The 21,793-nt window shown below is 32.5% G+C and overlaps 1 protein-coding gene across 2 annotated transcripts; it reads left to right on the top strand.

Moving 5' to 3' along the window:
• The first annotated feature begins 55 nt into the window (after nt 1-55).
• MOSPD2 (motile sperm domain containing 2) lies at nt 56-21,410 on the top strand. Of its 2 annotated transcripts, none has more exons than XM_032226602.1 (15): nt 56-277; nt 1,135-1,195; nt 2,142-2,297; nt 4,595-4,681; nt 6,375-6,529; nt 7,233-7,293; nt 8,041-8,079; nt 8,453-8,577; nt 10,692-10,859; nt 14,530-14,642; nt 15,728-15,824; nt 16,270-16,366; nt 17,485-17,614; nt 18,367-18,469; nt 19,446-21,410. In XM_032226602.1, exons 1-15 carry the CDS (start codon nt 269-271, stop codon nt 19,590-19,592), a joined length of 1,548 nt encoding a protein of 515 aa, XP_032082493.1. In that variant the 5' UTR covers nt 56-268; the 3' UTR covers nt 19,593-21,410. The 2 variants fall into 2 exon arrangements, with proteins under 2 accessions (XP_032082493.1, XP_032082492.1); XM_032226601.1 differs by having other exon boundaries at nt 1,132-1,195.
• Nucleotides 21,411-21,793: the final 383 nt, after the last annotated feature.

The following is a 21,793-nucleotide window of genomic DNA, read 5'->3' as shown; positions in this document are numbered from 1 at the left end:
TGGGCTGGACGGGCTTTGAAAGGAAGCGGAAGTAGAGGGTGGGAACTTTCTTCGCTGCTTTTTTTTTTAAAGAGGAGGTGGTGCTGCTGCCGAAGGAAAGGACGGTGATTGGCCTGTCGTGCGGCGCTTGTAGCCGAAGGTACCCAGCGGCGGCTGGTGTCAATTCATACTTCAGCCCGGGTGACGCGCCCTTTGCTTTTGGTTCGAGTGTTTCTTCCCTTTTTCTCGTTCGCCTTGCTGCGGCTCCTAATCTGGTGTGAGCAGGACCATGGCGGATGTGAGTAGCTGCGTGCCCTTGAGGATAGACAGTCTGGAAGACAGAACACAAGAGGTGGAAAAGAATACTCTTCGTATCTTCCCCTCCTAGGGAAAGGGGAATGCGATGAATTCATTTGTGGAGATAGGTAAAACAGAAAGGCAGGATACAAATAAAACAAAATTCAAATATAGTTGAGTATGTTTCCACTGCAGATGGCTGAGATAAGAAGACAGCATCCTCTTTTTAGAGTCTAGTAAGGCAGATCGTCAGAAAAGATAATTTAGCCCTTCTTCCCACAACCTGTGACCATACTGCTCAGAAATGCTCAGTTGTACACAGGTATATAGAGAGGCTCCTTCATAGGGACAGCTGGACTATCTGATCCTGTGAAACTGGTGCAGAGCGTCCCCCCTTCCTTTCCCAGATGTGCTTAAAAAGTTACCTCATTCTTGCAAAGAACAGTGGGCCACAGGTATTCCTTTTTGAGGACGTCAAACAAAGAAACTTTGGCTTAAAATTGACTTTTAAGCAGAGATTCAAACTTATTTATAAGAGGAATGTATTTGGACCTCTTTGCAGAACCTAGTTTACAGAATGAGTTGTAATACTCCTGTCCTCTAGGACTTGTAATTCTGGTAGTAACAATAGTAGAATGACTCTCAAATGAAGCAACCCACCCTTTACATGAAATGTTTATAATAACAGAACACGTTCCTGAGCTTTCCATGTACTTAGAAACTGCTTACTTAGCACTTATTACTTGAACTTGAAGTACAGTAGAAAACCAAAGAACAGTAGACTGAAAAAGTGAAGTTTGCTCAACCTAAAAATAGAAATGTTTAATGTGTTGATGAGTTTGTGTTCTTTCTCAGCAGGGCAACAGAGGCCCTTTAATAAGTGAAACCAGACAACGTTTTGAGGCAGAATATTTATCAGGTTGGTAATATGAATATCCTGTTTATACTATAGTTTATTCTGTACATTTATAACATTACAGAACGGAAAGAAAAAATATTGATGATTGGCAGAGGTACATTGATTTAAAAAGCTTGAATTTTCCTTTTTGGATATCTTTATATTTGTATTCTGTGACTACTAAAGATTGTGTAAATGACTACAGTTTTAAATTTGAAAATCCTCATGATTAAGAAGATTATTAAGAGGTAAACATTTGGTTCCACTTACCTCTTCATACACTTCCAATGTAATTTGTTTATTGCAATAATTGCCCATTATATCATGGTGCTCCTTGAGTCACCTTCATTTACCTTCATGCTTATTACTTATCTGTAATCTAAAGATAAAAACCAGATGCAGAGTAAAGAAGCATTACTGACCTGTCCATACTATACAATTATAATAAATAATATAATAATAATATAATAATATACACATTATGGTTACAAACAACACTTAACATTACCCTATTGTAAATTTAACCTTCTCATACTGAATTTGTGTTCTTACCTAGGTTTTCACAGAATGAGTTCTTTGATAAACAAAACAGAGAATCATATGTATAACCAAACTTATAAAGTTCTATGTTTAATAAAAATATGATTTTCCAGTTCAGTTGTGCAGCCCTCTCAATAGCAGAAAGGCTAGGCTGCATTTTTCCTGCTAGCTCAAATATGATTTTGAAAAAGTATTTCTTCTGCAGGCATTTAGGTTTGAAATATTCGAGGACTTGAAAATTAATTAGAACTCATTTGCAATTGGGGGGAGGGTTACATCCATAAGTCAAGAAAAAGGATATTTTGTTTAATTATTTTATAAATTAAGTACTAGCTTGCTACAAATACTTCTTTTAAATATATTCTTTATGATCCAGTTTTTTACGAGTACATATATTAAATAACTATCTTCTATTCATATTGATCAGCAAAAAGAGATAAATATGATTCCAGGGATATAGAAAGATTGCATCAGGATGATACCTGGGTTGATAATTTCTTAATATGGCGAGATGATATTGTGGATGATACACTGAAGATGATTGATGAAAGCTTTCAGTGGAGGAAAGAGTATGCAGTTCATGGTAAGATATCTCTTACCAGTTTGAAAAATGTTTTGATATGTATTTGATAAAAAAAGAAACAGCTGAAAGTAACTGTTGCAAGAGGAAATTGTATTCTAAAATGAAAGAAAATCAAACTAGGTATTTCAAAGCTGGGTATAACTATAATCAGATGAATGGCGTACAAATTTAATAAATATGCTTATTAAATGTTATGTTTATATTGGTAGTCTCAGGTTCAAAGTTCTATTCAAAGTTACATGGTACTGACTAAATGGTACTTATGGTAGGTCTTTGTGATTCCAACCATTTCGGCATCCCAGCAGTTATGTGATTGTGATTTCTTACGTTCCCCTCCAGATTTCTACCTATAAAATCAATGGGAAAACTGGCAGGAAGTTTGAATTCATAATCATGTGAGGTCTTTGCTGAACAACCTGCATGGCCCTCATTTAACAACAGCAGCCAGGACTGCTTGTTGCTAAGAATTGTTAAGTGATGTAGTTACATAATATGCTTTATGATCACATCATTGTGGGTCAATTGCTATGATAACCTGACAACCATCTGTACATATAATACCTTATTTTCATATAATAAGTGTGCTTACTTTAAATATAATAACATAGAAATTTTAGTGACATAATGGAAGAGTTAAATAAATTAACTAATGTTGCATTTGTGCTGATAAATAAATAAAGGGAGACTAGTATAGATCTATTTCAAGCTATTTAGCTCTCATCAGCTCATACTTAGCTCTCATCAGCTAGACATACCTTTACTTTGTGTGTGTGTGTGTGTGTGTGTATTTAAAGTCACAACCCCTGGTATGCCCAAATATGGGAGGAAGTTCACTGCTTCTATTCTCTGTCCATCGGCTTGTCAGAAGAGCCCATCCAGACAGAAACCCAATATTTTTACTGTTGCCTTTGTTACATTTGTGTTGTATTTGTGCTGATAAATAAATAAAGGGAGACTAGTATAGATCTATTTCAAGCTATTTAGCTCTCATCAGCTAGCCATACCCTTACTGGGATTAGAACCTGTACTGTATTGCATCTTAGGCAGATGTGTTAATGGTTGGCTTAATGGTTAACACATCTGCCTAAAATGCAATACAGCACAGGTTCTAATCCCAGTAAGGGTATGTATGGCTAGCTGATGAGAGCTAAATAGCTTGAAATAGATCTATACTAGTCTCCCTTTATTTATTTATCAAATAAAACAAATAAACACAAATATAACAAAGGCAACAGTAAAACTATTGGGTTTCTGTCGTGATGGACTCTTGTGACGAGCCGATTGACAGATGATGGAAGCAGTTAGCTTCCTCCCATAATTGGGGCTTACCAGGGGTTGTGACACTATATATATATGTATATGTATATATATATATATAAATATATACCAGTAAGGGTATATGTATGTACCCTTACTGGTGTATGTATGTATGTGTATGTGTATATATACATATACATACATACATACATATATTTTATATATATTTTATATATATAAAATATAATTACATACATACATACATACATACATATATTTTATATATATTTTATATATATATAATATAATTACATACATACATACATACATACATACATACATACATACATACATACATATATTTTATATATATTTTATATATATAAAATATAATTCAGAGGTCACCAACCCCTGACCCATTGTCTGGTAGCAGGCTACAAAAGCAGTGGGTAAGCGCCTGCGCAAGGAAAGCTCCATTTGTGTGAGCAGCATGCATGCATGTCCGCCGATTGTGTAAATGGAGCTGTGCATATTCATCCGTTGCTCACACAGAACCATCCCTTCTCCCCCTCCTCCCTGTCGCCGCCAGTCCATAAAGCCAAAACGATTGGGGACTGCTGATCTAATTTACAGCAGTGTCCAGGAATCTTGTTTGTGCAGTATCCAAGAATCAAACCATGAACTCTGCTTGCAGATTTTCAATGTAGTTGCTTAATTCCTTCATTGTCAAGGGTTCTGTAGCTATTACATAAGAATAAATTATATAATTAACTTTAAACTAATATTTAAAACTCCATTTTAGATTTAATAATGTGTATCTAAATTTGGTTTACTCTTTAGGTTGTAACTATCACCGATACTCTTTGGTCTAAAATATAGTGATTGGAAATAACTTTTCTTTGAATTAAAACATTTTCTTTTATTTGGATTAAAAAATAGCAATGTTATATTCCCTTTTTATTTAAGATTTTAGATTGCTGTTACAGTATGTGATATACTAAAATAATATTGTAATAATAAAACAAGATTCTTTTCTTCAGATTTGACTGAATCTTCTTTTCCAAAATTGTTGCTTGACGTTGGTGCTATTTACCTACATGGTTACGATAAGGAGGGGAATAAAATATGTAAGTCAAATTTACAATTTTATTTATTTATTCATTAATACAAATGGAATCAGAGTGAAGAATTTAAAGTAATACAGGGATTGGTATAAAGTCACTGAAATCAGTGACATTGGTGGTGGAGGTGTTTAACAAAACCCATGTATTTCTTTAGTACTGATATACATTTAAAATTGCTTACAATTACTGACAAATTTAAGAGGAGCAACACAATCTTTATGTATCTGTCTTAAAAGAGCAATTGCATTTTTATTTTAATAACAGATATATAAATAGCTTTAATACTATATTTAATTTAGAGGTGATATAACTATAACACAACATATTTTAGATTTCATTTTAAATTTGAAAATGCTACTGTTTTTTTCCTATTCTATCTAGTTAAGGGTTAAATAAACTTTTTGTTCACTAAGCCATAATATGGTTTCTTGGGTCTTGGTTTAAAATAAGTCAAATTGTGGTTTATTCAATAAACCATAATGAAATAAACCATGGATGATCATGTATGAACATGTTCATTGTTGTTGTTTTTTAATTGAGGGCTGTAATGATTTGAGTGATAATTCAGAATAAATTGGGCTAAATTGTGGATTGAATTAATGTTTATTTGGTATTCTTTTTGGAAGGATTGTGAGTTCATTTGCAATTCAAGAGGCTAAATTGTGTATAAAATAGTTTTTTTGTACAAGAAATCTATCACAAGAAGTGATAGAAAATGTGACAGTGACTTGCATCACATAAAAGTGGATTCAGAGGTTTGTACATTTTCCATGCATAATGCTGCTTTTTGAGGCTCCTATACAAAGGTCCTTGTTCTGTCTGTTTTCAGTCTTCCTACTGACGTTTGCATCATAACTATATAGGATTTCAAATCTGGTTGGTATAATCCAATTCAGTAAAAATAAATAATTACTCTCCTTAAATTTAATAGGCATTAGGGTCATATTGTCACTGCAATGTTACAATTTTTATTTGATGAATAAAAAAAGGGTAGACTGCATTCTGGACAAACTCAATTAATTTGAGCTTCTGATCATTTATGGACCCCAGCATGGTTGACTCTGAAATCTATACTTTTATAAGATGCTAGAGGACCATAATTTTAGGCATTTTAGATTCTTTAAACGTTGCAATATGTTAAGGTGTATATTTTTAATTTAGAAGGCATAGCCTTTATAGTAATTGGAATATTTAAAAAGTGCAGACATTATCTCACTTAGATTGAAATGTGAACCAAAATACTTCCTGGAAAGTGATAGGATAGTATGTGATAAAATATTGTTGTTAAAAGGATCAAACATACAGAATTTTTCTGAAGTAGTGGTCCATAATCAAACAGCAATTTTCAAAGGTTTTCCTATTTTAAGGTGCACAGCAGATACTGTGCAACTCAAAATAGACAATTATATTTGGACATTATATTTGTCAAATCATCCACATTGAATTATTGTTTTTAATTCAGTAACATGATTTTAATGTTACATTAGTAAATTAATTTCTGTATAAAATAGTTTTGATTTGTAATGTTTTATGTTCTAAGATTTTAAATTAAAAGAATAAAGAAGTTACAGAGACATATGAAAAAAAGAAAACACATGTTAAAAAACAAACAAATAGTATCTTCATTTAGAGATAGCCTAAAAGTTGTTATTACCTTTTTGACACATTTATATGTATTTTCCCCTCCCCACATTAGTTTGGTTCCGAGTGAAATTACATACAAAAGATTCTAAAACACAATTTGAAAAAAAGAAACTAGTAGCCTTTTGGTTAGAGCGCTATGCAAAAAGAGAAAATGGAAAGCCATTGACAGTGGTGTTCGACATGGCTGACACTGGACTGAGTAATATCGTAAGCATTTTTAAAATTATTTCATATTATTGTGGCTTTAAAATTGAATTTATACGGAACAGTCTTAGATAATCTTCTAGGTAGAGTACTGGAATTTAAATTAATTATTTGCTCTTTGGCATACATTTTAAGTATTCTGGATTGACTGGCTCATGAATCACAAACTTAGCTCTTTAATAAAAGCTAGCATAAGTATTCTATTTACTTAATTGGAGAAAATTATATAATAATGTATGCTGGTTTGCAAAGTCCCATGGAAATCTATTTAAGACCTAACAGCAACTCATCATTATATAGCTATTGGGAAAAACACATTTGTATCAGCCTTCTGATGAAGCAGTCAAATGTTTTCTTGTGACAAGTCAGCAAAAAATCTCATGAGAGTGCATGCAGGGTGCAATATGGATTGATTTTTGTTCTCATTGTAACTATTACGAACTCTGAGAGGGTTTTATTAAAACTGCACACCCAGTTAAAATTATAGGCAATTTGAATAGATTGATTCTGTATAAACTTAACAAACTTACTTAAGATTTATCCTTTGAATATTTTTTCTAGTAAGGAAATACAATTTTATATATTATATGCTACATAAAAATGTTTGAAACTCTTAACTCACTTCTAAAACTCTCTAAGGGTGATTTCTAAGCAAAATATCTGCTGACTCATTATTAATAATAAAAATAATCTGTTTTTATTTTAGGATTTTGACTTTGTCCGGTATATCATTAGCTGTTTTAAAGTATATTATCCTAACTTTCTCAGTAAGTATGAAGCCATCCATATCATATCAAATCTTTCTGAAGGGCTTAAAGCAACCAATGAGATGGCTGAAATAAAGATAAAATAGAAAAAAATGAAGCCAAAAAGAAGTTTTCAGTCACAAGCAGAGACATACGATCAAATTGGGCAACCCAGGATGGTCAGATGGGAGAAGTGACAGACAGAGTCATCCTCTTTGTCAGATAATTTATTTAAGATAGGATGGATAAATGTTATCTATGATAATCTGTATAAAGAGCAAAAAGAAGCATAAACCTCAAGCACTGGACTACTGAACTGTCCTCCAAAGACATATATGCTGATGTATAGGAATATTTTTGCAATGCTCTAACAGCATGACAGAAAACAGAGGATCTGACCTAGTTAGAATAACCAGAAAAAGTTCTGGCCTGTGAGAGAAGAGAGGTAAGAAGCTAGGACATATTATATCAGTTTGGAAGATTCCACATGCTGCAAGATGATTGAGTTGAAGAATAGTGTTATAGATATACTGCTGAAGAAAACTTGTGACATTTTCATTTTCAATAAGAGCACCTTGGATTGTAGTTTAACTTTTTTTAACAAGATTGATTTAATTTCATCCTTAAGATTCAAAAAATTATGAAAGCACACTTTCTGTAATGAGCTCATGGAAACAAAAGCCTCCCAGAGTTGTTGGATACAAGATTGACAGCAAATAAATTTTCTGAATAAATAACAGATAAATAAAAACTTTTTTGTTCTTGCAGCAAAAATTGTGATTTTTGAATTGCCTTGGGTAATGAATGGTGAGTTACAATTTTAAATTATCTTTAGAGAGTACCTTAAAAAACTGTAGAAGTTAATATTTCTTCAAATGTTTTTTAGTTCATTAGTGGGAGGGGTATTCTTATGATTAACAGTTGAATTAAAAGCATGAATGTATTTTAGATTTCTAAGTTTATTTTATCTGCGGCATCAAAAGTCACTTTAAAATTATTATGTTCCAGTCGATTCTGAACATGTTTTTTTTCCCAAACGTGGGACTCTGTTAAGTTATTTTATGATTCCAATTTTAAGTAATTGCACTAATCTGAGTTGAATTTGCATTATATGTCATATTAATAAAAATAGGTTGGAAAAAGCTTTTACTATCATGATTATTCCTCTCTTCTTATCTAGCTGCTTTTAAAATTGTAAAAAATTGGCTGGGTCCAGAAGCAGCTACCATGTTGAAGTTGACCAATAAGAATGAAATCCAGGAGTACATAACTGCTGAATACCTACCACCTTATATGGGTGGGACTGTAAGTATGCAATTGTGCAATTATGGTAATGTATATGAGATGACTATTAATAACTAATAAAGGAATTATTAGTATTCTAGTATATTCACTCAATATATTTGATATTGAATTAGTCATTCATGGGAAAACGAACATTTTGTTCAATCTTTATAAATTTCTATTTTGTTTTATGTCTACTAATGCTTTCTCTGATTTAAGGTTTTTTTTTTTAAAAAAATCCTTAATTATCTAGCTGCAGTGCTAACTAATGAATTAGTTAAATTAGCCAGCTCCAAGGTCATGTTTTGTAAGCCCCTATAAGAATATTTTTCAAATGTCATTTGTGATTATTACAGGATTTCATATTTGCATAAGAAAAGATAGAAGACTAGTGAAGGTTGAAATACAATGCAATACAATAGCAGAGTTGGAAGGGACCTTGGGGGTCTTCTAGTCCAACCCCCTGCCTAGGCAGGAAACCCTATACCGTTCCAGACAAATGGCTATCCAACATCTTCTTAAAGACTTCCAGTGTTTGGGTATTCACAACTTCTGGAGGCAAGCTGTTCCACTGATTAATTGTTCAAACTGTCAGGAAATTTCTCCTCAGTTCTAAGTTGCTTCTCTCCTTGATTAGTTTCCACCCATTGCTTCTTGTTCTATCCTCAGGTGCCTTGGATAAATATTCATTCATTATGTATTAGGAATGTGCAAATCCCTCCAAAATCTGCATATCCATATCCTTTGTTCTTTCCAGATTCAGCAGCTTTGGAAGGAATCTGAAAGTATGATTCTCCAAATGGGGAAAAAGTATTTAGCTGTGGCATTTCATTGCAGTTTAAATCTGTAGTTGTCACCAGGAAATAGTACTGACAATCGTAGTGTATTTCTTAGGATCAAATCTTTTATCTGATGGAAACTGCAGCCCACAGTTCAACCCAGTTCAACCCAGTTCTCAAGCTCGCCAGTTTCTCAGTACAGCTTACTAAGGGCTTTGCTGTTCTCTCTTGCAAAATGCAGTTGGTGGAAGGTATACATTCCTTTAAACACTGAGTCAGTGTTCTAAAGAACCTAGTACTTCCTTTCCAGTGTTAGCAGCAAAGAGAGATCTTTCTGCTACTTGGTAGTCCACCAAATCCTCAGAATCTTGTAGATTCTAGATTTATGAAAACGAACAAGCAAACAATTTCAGTTTCCGGTAACTCTTCTGGTAAAATGGAGCCACTTAAAGAGCGAACAAAGTTGACTGTTCCACCCACATTATTTTTGGGATTGTTTCTAATTGAATCCAGTTTCTTTTCTATAAAATTTCATATTCTGTCCACCCACAAGTCTTGTCTTTCATAGCCACAAATAATGTACCATATTTTTTGGAGTATAAGACGCACCTTTTTCCCTCAAAAAAGAGGCTGAATATCTGGGTGCGTCTTATGCGTCGAATACAGCGTATTTTTGCCTCCAGAAGCCCTGCTCCCTTCACAAAAATGACTGTGCATACCCTTATGGAGACTTTCAGAGAGCTCCTGGAGCTGGGGAGGGCAGAAATGAGCAAAACATAGGCTTTTTTTGCCCCCCCCCCCAACCCAGTCCCCAGCAGCACTCTTTAAGCCTCTATAAGGCTATGCATGCACTTTTTTTAAAATGAAAAATGGGCCTTTTTTTCTCTTCCCCCCCCCCAGAGCACTCTGCAAGCCCCCCAAGGCTATTCATGCTTTTTATTTGAAAAAAAATGGGCCCATTTTCCCGAAAAACGGGCCATTTTTGGGAGGTTTGCAGAGAACAAAAACTTTTTTTTTCCTTTCGGAAAGCTCTTTAGTTAGAGTGATTGATGAGAATTTCATTGATCAAGTGCTGTGCCAGCAGAAACAAGTCTTAGGTGCTGCAGGTTGTCAGCGATTTCCTTTTCCAGCACATGGGTAAATACACCTGGAAATATCTACCTACCTACTTACCTACTCTCTCTCTCCCTACCTACCTACTGTATTTCTCTCTCTCCCTCTTATCTACCTACTTACCTAGCTACCTAATTTTTTTTTTAAAAAATGCCTCTTCAAAACCTTGGTGCGTCATACTCTGGTGCGTCTTACACTCTGAAAAATACAGTATTTGTTTCTTATGGTTTCTTTTTGTTATAGGATACTTTCAAATACAGTTATCCTCCATTAGTTGATGATGATTTCCAAACTCCATTATGTGAAAATGGACCTATTGCCAGTGAAGATGAAACTGAATGCAAAGAAGTAGAAACCAATAACAAAGACAACATAGATACTACTGAAGAACAACAACTCAATTCAAAAAAGGTATCCCTCAACTGAAGGGTACATAAGAGAATGACATATCTCACTGTTGCATGTCTATATTTCCCATGTTACTGTTAATTTGCAACACCTAATAAAAATGCCTAAGAAGTGTTTGACCATGATATATTGCTGTCAGAATCTAAAGTCCATGTTATAAAAAAACTTATATGCTCATTGCAGACAGCCAATTTTAATTCTTGGTTAATATTGCCAAATTTCATCTGAGGAATACCTTTTTGTTCTGATGTAGAACTTCAATTTTTGTGTTTCACTTTCTGATACATAACTTTGATTCTTTTGTCTGTTATAAGAAGTTGTGTGAAGTACTCACTTAATGACTCATGCAGTTTTCCAGTTACAATGACAACTGGAACTGCCAGGACTGCTGTTGCTAAGGGAGGCAGTCATGTGACACTGTGTTTTATGCCCATGAACAGTTGAAATTTTGGTCCCAATCGTAACCCAAAGACAACCTGTATTTCAAAATTGATGCCCACATGTAAAATATAGATTAAAACAAAGAAGTATTGATACTGGAGCTATTCCAAGATTCATATTTCTACTTAACCTAAGGAAAGACAATCTAGCATCATCAAAATGTTTTAGCTAAAACGCCCTATATTCCTACCAATACTGACTGGAACTTAAGCTGCAGTCCTATCCTCCAAAGTATTCACATACATAAAAAATTGCTTTTGTACTGTAGAAGTGACATCCAATTTCTACATTTAGTACCTAAACTGGTGTGTATGTGTCTATGCCATACATTAATACATTGATATCTTTATCTCAGTAACTTGACAGTCCTATCCATATCAAGAGGATGTGCTGAAAATCTTTGCCATCTCTTTGTTCCCATTTATTTCATCTAAATGTACTTTACACAACTTATGACCACAATTGACCCAAAATTTCTGTTGTTCAGCAAGGCAGTTGTTGAGTTTTGCCCCATTTTATGCCTTTTTGCCATAATTGTTAAGCAAATTATTGCAGTTGTTAGGTGAATCATGCAGTCATTAAGTGAATCCAGCTTCCCCTATTGACTACTCTTGTTGGAAGCTAACTGAGAAGGTTACAATAGCTCACATGACCCTAGGGCAGTGCAACCATCATAAATACATGCCAAACACCCAAATTTAGATCATATGACCATGGGGATTCTGCAACAGTTGTAAGTATGAAAAATGGTCATGCCATTTTTTTCAGTGTTGTAATTTAAATGGCTGCTAATGAATGGTTGTAAGTCAAGGACTACCTATATTTCTTACCATGCAACGCATGGGCTATTATGGAGGATTAATACTGCTGTTTTGTGTGTTTTCTCTTTGGCAAACCAGTCTTTCCACCCATTAATTATAGTTTGGGCATTCGGCTTACAAATATATTTCATCACATTTATGGTCATGGAGACATAACAATTCTCTCTGGCTTTCATTAGTTCATACATCAAAGTATACTAACTACTATAGGAAATATTCTAGTGCAGTATTTAAATTTCCTTCTAATATATATTCATATATGTTAATTAATAAAGTGTAGTATTATGTTGGAAGGTAAAGATGACACTGAATTTGAAAGCCTTGGAGCAGCATATGAAATCTTTACCTTCCCCAAGACCCATGAAACATGTACGGACCATTTTGCCATTTTGCTATCACTTTACTATCTGCCAAAATTTTAACTTTTACATGTTCACTAGTTTCATTTAAATGTACAAAACTGCAATCATTTTTTGCTTATGTCTTCTTAACATCATAAACTGTCTGCTCTTGTTACTTGCCAGATTTTTAGAAAAAAAGCAGTCATGCATAACTAATAGGTATCAGTGGCCTTATCTTACCTCAATCTTCTTATCCCTCCCCTCAAAGCTAAATTTGTAACCTCCATCAAAGATTTTTTTTTAAAGTTTTTTATTAGATAAACATTGAAAACTTTGGACATAGTGCGATGTTTCTGGTATGAACATTTCCATATAGTTTTTGAATCTTAGAACAATTACCTTTTATATCCATTACATAGGTATGCGTAGTCAATCAGATTATCAGTCCATTAATCCCTTTTTTATTTGATTACTGACCCTCAGATACATATCCGATTCCTACCTATCACACAATCTTAATACCCTATTTTCCAATTCATTTTTTTTTGTCCTGACCATTTTCCCTTATTTCTAACCATCAGTACCATTTGTCCCTGATTTCGTGAGATTCCGTCTCACCCTTGTCTTTGAGTCAATCTGTCCATTTCTGCGCACATCAGTATCTTACTTATTATTTCTTGTTCAGAGGGATTCTCTTTATTTTTCAATATATTTTTTGTGCAAAAATGAGTTAATATATGCAGCATTAAATATAGTCCATCTTTGCCATATTTTTCTTTTTTGAGCCCTAATAAAAATAGTTCTGGCCTCAACTCCATGCTTTGATTTAGCATCTCTTCCAAATACCTTCTTATCTGGTGCCAAAAATCCCTAGCTTTCGGGCACTCCCACCACATATGGTAAAAGGTTCCTAGTGCAACATTACATCTCCAACATCGTGGCAATAGGTTTTTATTAATTTTAGCTAATCTTGTGGGTGGGATGTGCCACCTATAGAAGATATTGTATAAGTTTTCCTCTGTCAAAGGTTATGTAGCAAATTCTGTACATTTTCTTGTCTTTTCCCTCCACTGGATGACTCTGGATATTTTTTTATATTTTATATAGATCTATTTCAAGCTATTTAGCTCTCATCAGCTAGCCATACCCTTACTGGGAATCGAACCTGGGCTGTATTGCATATTAGGCAGTTATATTAGCCACTAAGCCACAGGTTCTTCTCCTTTATCAGCTAAGCCAGGGAAATAGGTATGTATTGTGTCAGAACTCCGGTACGCCCAAATATGGGAGGGAGCATACTGCTTCCCTTTTCTGTCTATCGGGTCACTCTGGGAGCCATCCAGGCAGAAAGCCATTTTTTTTTTATGTTGCCTTGTTACATTTGTGTTGCAATTGTGCTGATAAATACCAGAGGTTGTGACACAATATATACCTATTTCCCTGGCTTAGCTATATATATATTGTACCCTTTCCACATAGAATTATACTAATCTTCTGATCATTTTGGCAAGCCTTTTCTGTCTTTTCCAGCTTTATAAAATGCTTCCTGAAGTACAATAAACAAAACTCTGCATATGTAGCTGTACAAGATTTATGTAAAACCATCATGATACTCACAATATGAATGATACAATATAAATGATCAACTTCTTTTTAAAAAGGAAGTGAGAGTAAAAATTATTTATAAATGCTAATTGTAACCATTTTTCTAAAGAATTCCCAGTGTTTATAGGAATATCATCTTTGTTTTGAAGGTTTAGGATATATAATACATCACTTACAATACCAAGCACCAGATTTTTTTCAAGATTGTGAAAAAGATAATTATTTCTATAAAACTTTGCAGTGTTTGAAACATACATCAGTACGTAGTAGGATAGACTATATAGCTTTCATTTTTCTTCCCCTTTCCCCTTCTCTCTCTATTATATGATCCTACTTACATTTGGTATTCTTATTTTTCATGTACTCTAATTCAATAGCTGAAAATGTAGTTGTATAATTCTATTCTATTGTACAAAATAATTAACCCTGAATATACATAGTTGCTGTTTTTGTTTGCTTGCTTAGGGAAATACTTCAGAACAGACTCCAAAATCAGAAGAGTGTGACAAATTAGATTCTAAAACAAAAAATGCCAAGAAAGTACTTACCACTTTTAAAGGATCTTTATTGCATATCAGGTAAATGACAGTAATAATTACCTTCACGTTGTAGACTTTTACATGGTTTAATAGCACAGCCTCAATTGAAGAAGTAGATTATTTTGGACAGGACAGCTTCTGACGGCTGGATTACAAAGCATTTTCCTTTTCTCAGTTTGGAACAAAATAAATGTAATTATGCCTCACTTTCTATAAGCTTTTTTGTAGTCCTTTATAGAACCATTTGAAAAATTATCTATTCTAATAACAGTATGTGTTACAAAAACAAAGTGTTTACTGAATGAGAGTTCTTCTTTTAAATATAACAAGTTTAGGAAGCCATTTCTAAGATGATATGGACAGTTACATTTAAATTAAATACATTATAAATTTTATTATTGCCAATTCCTTGGTCCCAAATAAGCTATATTTTGAAAGCCAATAAGTTCAGTGTGAAAATTACCAATATTTCTGCTATAGACTGGTAAAAGATATGAAAAAGGTTATTTAACTTTAGATGTTGAAGATCAATTTGCACATCTTCAATTCAAGTTCTACTTTTTTCTAAAATGTATTTCCTGGGACAGGGAAAGACATTGAAGAGCTGCTGCTATACTAAAGCTAATGGGCTAGCCTTTTCCAATAGGGCACATTAATATATCAAAGCATAACATCCATCATTCTTGTTCAACAAGATACTGACCATATTGTGAAGCACAGGGCAGGAAACTCAAAAAAACAAAACAAACTTGAGAAGACTTTTTGTTACTTGTTCTAAATATTGTGATTGCTTTGTCCTCGATTCATTGGAGTCCGATTGTATTTTTTCAAATAATGCATGTTTTCAAATGTTGCATTATTTTAACAATGTTTCATATTTTGCAATGCAAAGGAGAATTTCATCTCCATTGCACATTATACTATGTATTGTAAAAAATACCTGAAGTATTGTTAAAAGCCTTTAAAATACTCCTTAAAAATTAAAGCTTTTGAAGTATTGTTTTTGAGCCTAATAAATCACATATAATTGTTTTAAATAAATTGCTTAACTATTTTAAAGAAAATAATGTAAGCCTGCAGTCTTTTCAAATAGTTATTGTAGAAAATGTTATGTTTTTCAATAGTCCGGCAGAGGAATTGCATTTTGGGTCCAAAGAAACTGCAGAGAAAAAATGTTTGATAGTTCTGACAAATGTTACTAAAAATGCAGTGGCATTTAAGGTAAATAATAGTTTTTATGTTTAAATTATTTAGATGGTAGATAAGGGGCATATAAATATATTTATATTTGCAAGTTTGCTTTTAAAAAATATCTTGTCATGGAGTTCAAAAATCTGATTTTTCTCTGTAGTTCCCTAGGTATTTCTATATTCATCAGGAAAGATTCAGGTTACCTGAGTAATATTCCCTAGTTGGAAGAATCCTTTGGGCTGAAGGGGGCAATCATCCTTTTGCCATGATGGTGCATTTCAAGGAATATTAAATATTATTATTAAACTACAAAATGCATGTTTTAAAAGTATGCCTAAAATATTTGCTTCATTCCTTATAAAGACATGAAAAAAGACAAAACTGAATTGCACAGCTTCCTTAAAAATAGAAAAAGGTTTCAGATATAAAATGGTTTATGGGAGAACTGTTGTTAATGCAGATATCCTTCATATAGGTGAGAACAACTGCTCCTGACAAGTACAGAGTAAAACCAAGTAACAGCAGTTGTGAACCTGGCACTTCAGTAGATATTGTTGTATCTCTTCATGGGGGTAAGTAACAAATTGCATTGCTATTTACACATAGAATGCAATCATTGTCTAATATACTTTGACTTGAGAAGATTGATAATTTTTGTACAAGTTCTGGAAAGAAGGTACAGTTGAAATCAGATCATCTATTTAAACTTAAATGGCAGCTCTTAAATTCTGCCTTAATTAAAATAACTTAATTCAATTATCCCCATATTACATTTGTTTGGACGGGAGAAGAAAGAGAATCAAAATTGCTCCCAATCTTGAAATAAAGTATCCACAAAATGGTAAAATCTGAATTCTCAGTCTCATTACTTTTGTATTATTGTCTTCTAATACCTTTCTTAAAATATATCTGAAGTTTTTCCAATTTCATAAAAACAAACTTAATTTTTCATGCATTTTCAAGTTATGAGCTATTTAAAACAATTTAAAAAAACATTAAGCTTAGAAAAATAAATTTTGCTGTACCCTACAGAGTTTAATTACATTATGCTAATGCTGATTAATATTTTTAAATAGCCTTCATTGCCAGATACTATATAAAAATATAAAATATTTGTGTGCAAATATGCCCTGCTCATTTTTAAAATTTATAGCAAGTTGATTTTAGTTGAAAGTATTTCACATGACTTTCTCATGGATAAATTTAAAATATAAAACATGTATATCTTTGACTAAAAATTATTTAGGACATTATAATAGAAAAATAAATAAAATAACCCAGTTTAACCCAGTTATATTTGTTCTAAGTAAATTTCTACATTGAAAATATATTTCAATTAACTTAAAAATGTTGAATATAAGTTATCTTACTGTCCATCAGTCTTATAAGATCATCCACTCAAACTATTCTTTCTGAAGATTTGCACTTGGCTAAATACATTGTCAAATAAAGTCTCCACAATTTTTTCCTTTTCATCTTCTATTCTTCTCAAGAGTTTTGTGAAATTTGGGAGTTGCACATTTGTGTTCAGTATTTGCTGTGCTACATTTGTTGTAGTAAATTAACTATGTAAAATAACTATGAACATAGTATGTACACATCTATCAAAATGTAATGTTTTCCCCTATGGGCTGTTGATTATATCTAAATGAAATATAATAATTTTTATTAAGCTGTTTTGGTTGATTAGGTTGTGCGGCTTCTTTGCAAGACCGTTTTCTAGTTATGGCAGCAGAAATGGAACAGTGTTCTGGAATACGAGCACAGGAACTATCTCAATTTTGGAAAGAAATTCCTAGAAATAAAGTGATGGAACATAGGTAAACATTTTATATTGACTATCAAATTGACATCATTAAATGCCTTCTTCCACAATGTTTTCTTCTCAGTTGAACTTAAAATTTCCTGGTGGTTTGTTATTCAAGTATTAACAAGACTGGATCTTACTTACCTTCTGAGACCAGTCAAAGTTGGCTAAATATTACAAAGCTAGTTTGCATAAAACTAAACATGTGTAAATTGCTAAAAAAAGACAAAACTGTGGCCAGAGCTGTAAACAGTTCAACAAGAAAAAAGGTGGTCTTTTTAAACCTAAACTTTTGGGAAGGGAGGTATTTCTATTTACAAATATATCCTGTCAATAAAGATTCTGCAGTTTCCTTTTTGTCTTGTCTCTTCTTGTTGCCTTTCAATGTCTACACTGTAGAAAAGCCAAGAAAGCCAGTTAATTATTTTCACCTCATCAGTTTGTCTTGCTCACGCTTTATGTATGTACATATGTTTTATACTTGATTTTGTATTCTTCAAATATATTCCTTTACAAAAGGAATATTTCTATTTTGTGCAGTGCCTTGCCCCATTCCCATATTCTGCTTGGTATACTGGTTCAGTGTCATTTTGTTTATGCAGTGATTTTCTGGATGTTCTTCTCTTTTATTTTAATGCCAGAGTATAAAGGGAATCATATAAAAACATAAAATATGAAAAACATTAAGATAAAAAATGGAAACCCAAGGAACAAACAACTATAATTCTGTAGAACTGAACTCAAAATAATTATTTTCTATATCAGGTTAAGATGCCATGTTGTAGAAAGTAGCAAGCCTTCTTCTTTAACCATAAATGAAAATGCCTTTAACAGCCCTTCAAAAACCAATGAAGATTTACACCTTCAGGTAACACATATGACTATTATTATTACTTTTCTTTCAATTGTGCTATACCATTCCTTAAGTACGCCATAGCAAGGGAAATTAAAAAATGGGATTTTTTAGTATATTCCTCACTCACCCAAATCTCTTGATAAGGCAGGCTCCAAAAAGCTGTTGACATTTCCAAAGTGCTGACATAATAGAAAATCAGCTGCTTTCCAGTACTATACATTATATGCACAGACATACAACTTTTAGATTCTCAGCTTCCATTCTTAACTAATTTACATAATTGATATTAGATATATTTCTATAACATTTCATTCTTAAATACATTTATATTAAAACATAAAAATTGCCTCCCCAATTCACCCTGAAATTGATTTCCTCCTGAAAGTAACAGATTCTTTCTAAGACGAATGAATGTTCAAAACATGCATTTTCATTTTCATTCATACATACACTGGTCTTTATTATGAAATTCAAGACTCTTCTGTAGGCTTCTTTCTTTCTTTGTACTAACTAAATCCTGTAACATCACTTCTTAGATAATGCAACAGAAACGTAGAAGAACCATACTTTAAAAAGTTTTGATCTTAGTCAAGTTTACGTGAGGAACCCTTAAAACTGGTCTTTTCTGTTGCATTTGATTTAGTGGATTTTTTTTCCTTTTAAAATGAATAAATAATTCTGATATGCAAAATCAAAATCAGTACATCTATACTTCCAAACTAGTTTTTTTTTTGCTTTTATATATTCAAACTATTAAATTGTAAGATTGTGCCTTTCCTTAAAATACTTTTGATACATTTGAGTGAAATACATCTCTTGTTTCTTTTATAGTTTGGTTTATGTGTGTGATTTGGTGATTTTAAACAAGATTTACAATTGTTTCTATTTATATCCCCACTATATTGTATGCTGGTAAATTGTAGACAAAATCAACTGGGAAAAATACATCTTTGTTGATAACATCTTCTATTTTTCCTCTTTTTTCCAGTTAAGACAACTACTACAAGCTAATAGAAGACTTCAAGAACAGATTGACCGTTGTGTCTGGTTCCAACAAGTTACACTTTTCCTAGTCTTTATCCTAGTCACTATTGTTTGCTACTTTCTGTTGTGTTCTCCAGGAAGTTCAATATAATGTCACATCTATGCAATTGTGCTGTAAAAAGACAAAGAACCAGTATTACTCCATGGGCCCTCCTTATTGGCCAAAAGTGAGATCTATATAGGTTTTTTTAAAAAAATAAAAAAGGACTAATGCGATCTTTGCCTTTAATCAGCACATATGATTTTGTTAATTTATTAAAATGTTAAAAAAAACAAGGTAATAACAGAGTCTTTCCACTGGACACCATAGTAACTTATTTCTGTCATGCAGATAAATTGCTTAATTTTTTGCATGAAATGTAACATTTCCTTTGAAATGTAATTGGGGAATAGCAGACTAGAATCCCATTTACCACAATGTCCTGGTGTCGAAGTACCACCATGGCCCATGAATGTACAGTTTAAAACCGAAGAACTCGTTCCTAATTCTTATTCATATTTTCCAGAAATATTGCAACTATTTTACACCGAACTATAGCTCTATTACATAGCTATAGCTCAATATAGCTCTATTATCCAGAGGTGGCTGCCAGAGTTCCAAAGATGTTCTTATGAGACTCTTGTAACTTGTTTCATGTAGAAAGGTGCTGTATACAGTACTATAATTTCAGTATCCTTTTTAGTGAAAATGTGTCACTAATGCAATATTACTGAATACATTTTGGAATAATCTTAGGATAACTGATAGAATATTATAAATTAATGATTCCTATAGTTTAGAATGAAAGATGTATATGAAAATTCATGAAAACAAGCATAATTTTGAAATATGAATAAATATCTCTTAAATATTCCTTGCATTTAATTAGGCTCAATATTTCATTAAAATTAATTGAAGCTGATAAATATATATCAGGTACCCACATTTATTAATGTGAAATCTTTTTTTTTGTTTGTTCTTGTCAACCTGAGACAAAATGAAGATATATGGTTCAAAGCAAGCCTTAAAATAAATTCTGAATGTTTTTGTTACACTGCAAAATGCTGTAAAAGAGGTGGGGAACGATGGCCCCTACCCCTGCAAAACATTAATCTGGAGCATATCATATCTAAGAATTTCTCATTTGCCATTATGCAAATGAAGTAAACATTGTGCACAGAGATTTTTGTTATATTGTCAGGTTATTCATTGTTTAAAAAATCTCAGATTACCCCAAATTCTCCATGTGTAGGGAAATTATTAGATAATACCGGTAGCAAAAAGTAGCATTCAGTGCAGAACACATTTTTGTTATTAAATGCAACTGCTGTTACAAATGTTCAGTTTAATAGTACTACTTACCCTATTTTTTCTCGATTAGTCACTGCCATTGCAATTAGGACACTTTTAATGAATTCCTGAAAGTTTATAGGGTTTCAAAAGCTTGTACACTTAACTATATTGGAGGTGCAGCTTTAATGCGTATAATTATGATTTTTTCATTCTGCTGATAACAGAAGACTAATTTAGAAGACCCCATTTTAAAAAATACTGCCCTGCTGTCATTGAGTCAACTTATTTTTACTCATAGAGACAAAGAAATACTGAAACACTAAGACTTTTATCAAAAGGCATAATAATTGGCAGGGCAGTTTCAATCCAGAACAATTAATTGTGTAACAATTACTTGTGTAATAATGAAATATATTTCCGGGGTTACCTTTTGTGTTCCTGGATCTATTCTATACTGATTTGTCATATTTAGCTGTTGATCACAAGCTACACAGTTTTCTGGGATTCACTCAGGTTATCTTCTCTATTTAAAAAAGTATACCACTTTCATTTCCACAACAAAGCCAAACTGTTTGAATCATTTGTTTCTCAACTCAAATCTGAGTGCTTTCAATAAACCTCTGCCATAAAGGTTCTTCAGTAAGATAACTAACTATAAAATAGAGGAGCATTCTAGTCTTAAATGTTAAAAATATTTTTAGAAAATGCTTACTATAAGTTGAAATGAAATTAATTGCACTTTATTGAATATTTTCTTGATATATCCATAAAAATGTCAAATATTGATATTCTGGTGCTTAAATATTTTCAGTATTTTATAACTTGTCATATTTTCTATGTAAAATTTAGTAGGTATTTTCTATTTTAATATGTTACATATGAATAATTCAAATTGTGAAATAAATTAGTGTTCACTGCAGTTCTTTTTAAAAAAAACTACAATTTTAATACATTTTCAAAGCTATAACCCTTTTCTTGCACTTCAGTATAATCTGTATTTAAAATGTAGTATTAAATCG

The sequence above is a fragment of the Thamnophis elegans genome, chromosome 11 (genome assembly GCF_009769535.1).
Source record: "Thamnophis elegans isolate rThaEle1 chromosome 11, rThaEle1.pri, whole genome shotgun sequence".
NCBI classification, from domain to species: Eukaryota; Metazoa; Chordata; class Lepidosauria; order Squamata; family Colubridae; genus Thamnophis; species Thamnophis elegans.
The sequence above is the reverse complement of the archived record's forward strand: the minus strand, read 5'-3'. Positions and strand labels throughout refer to the sequence as shown.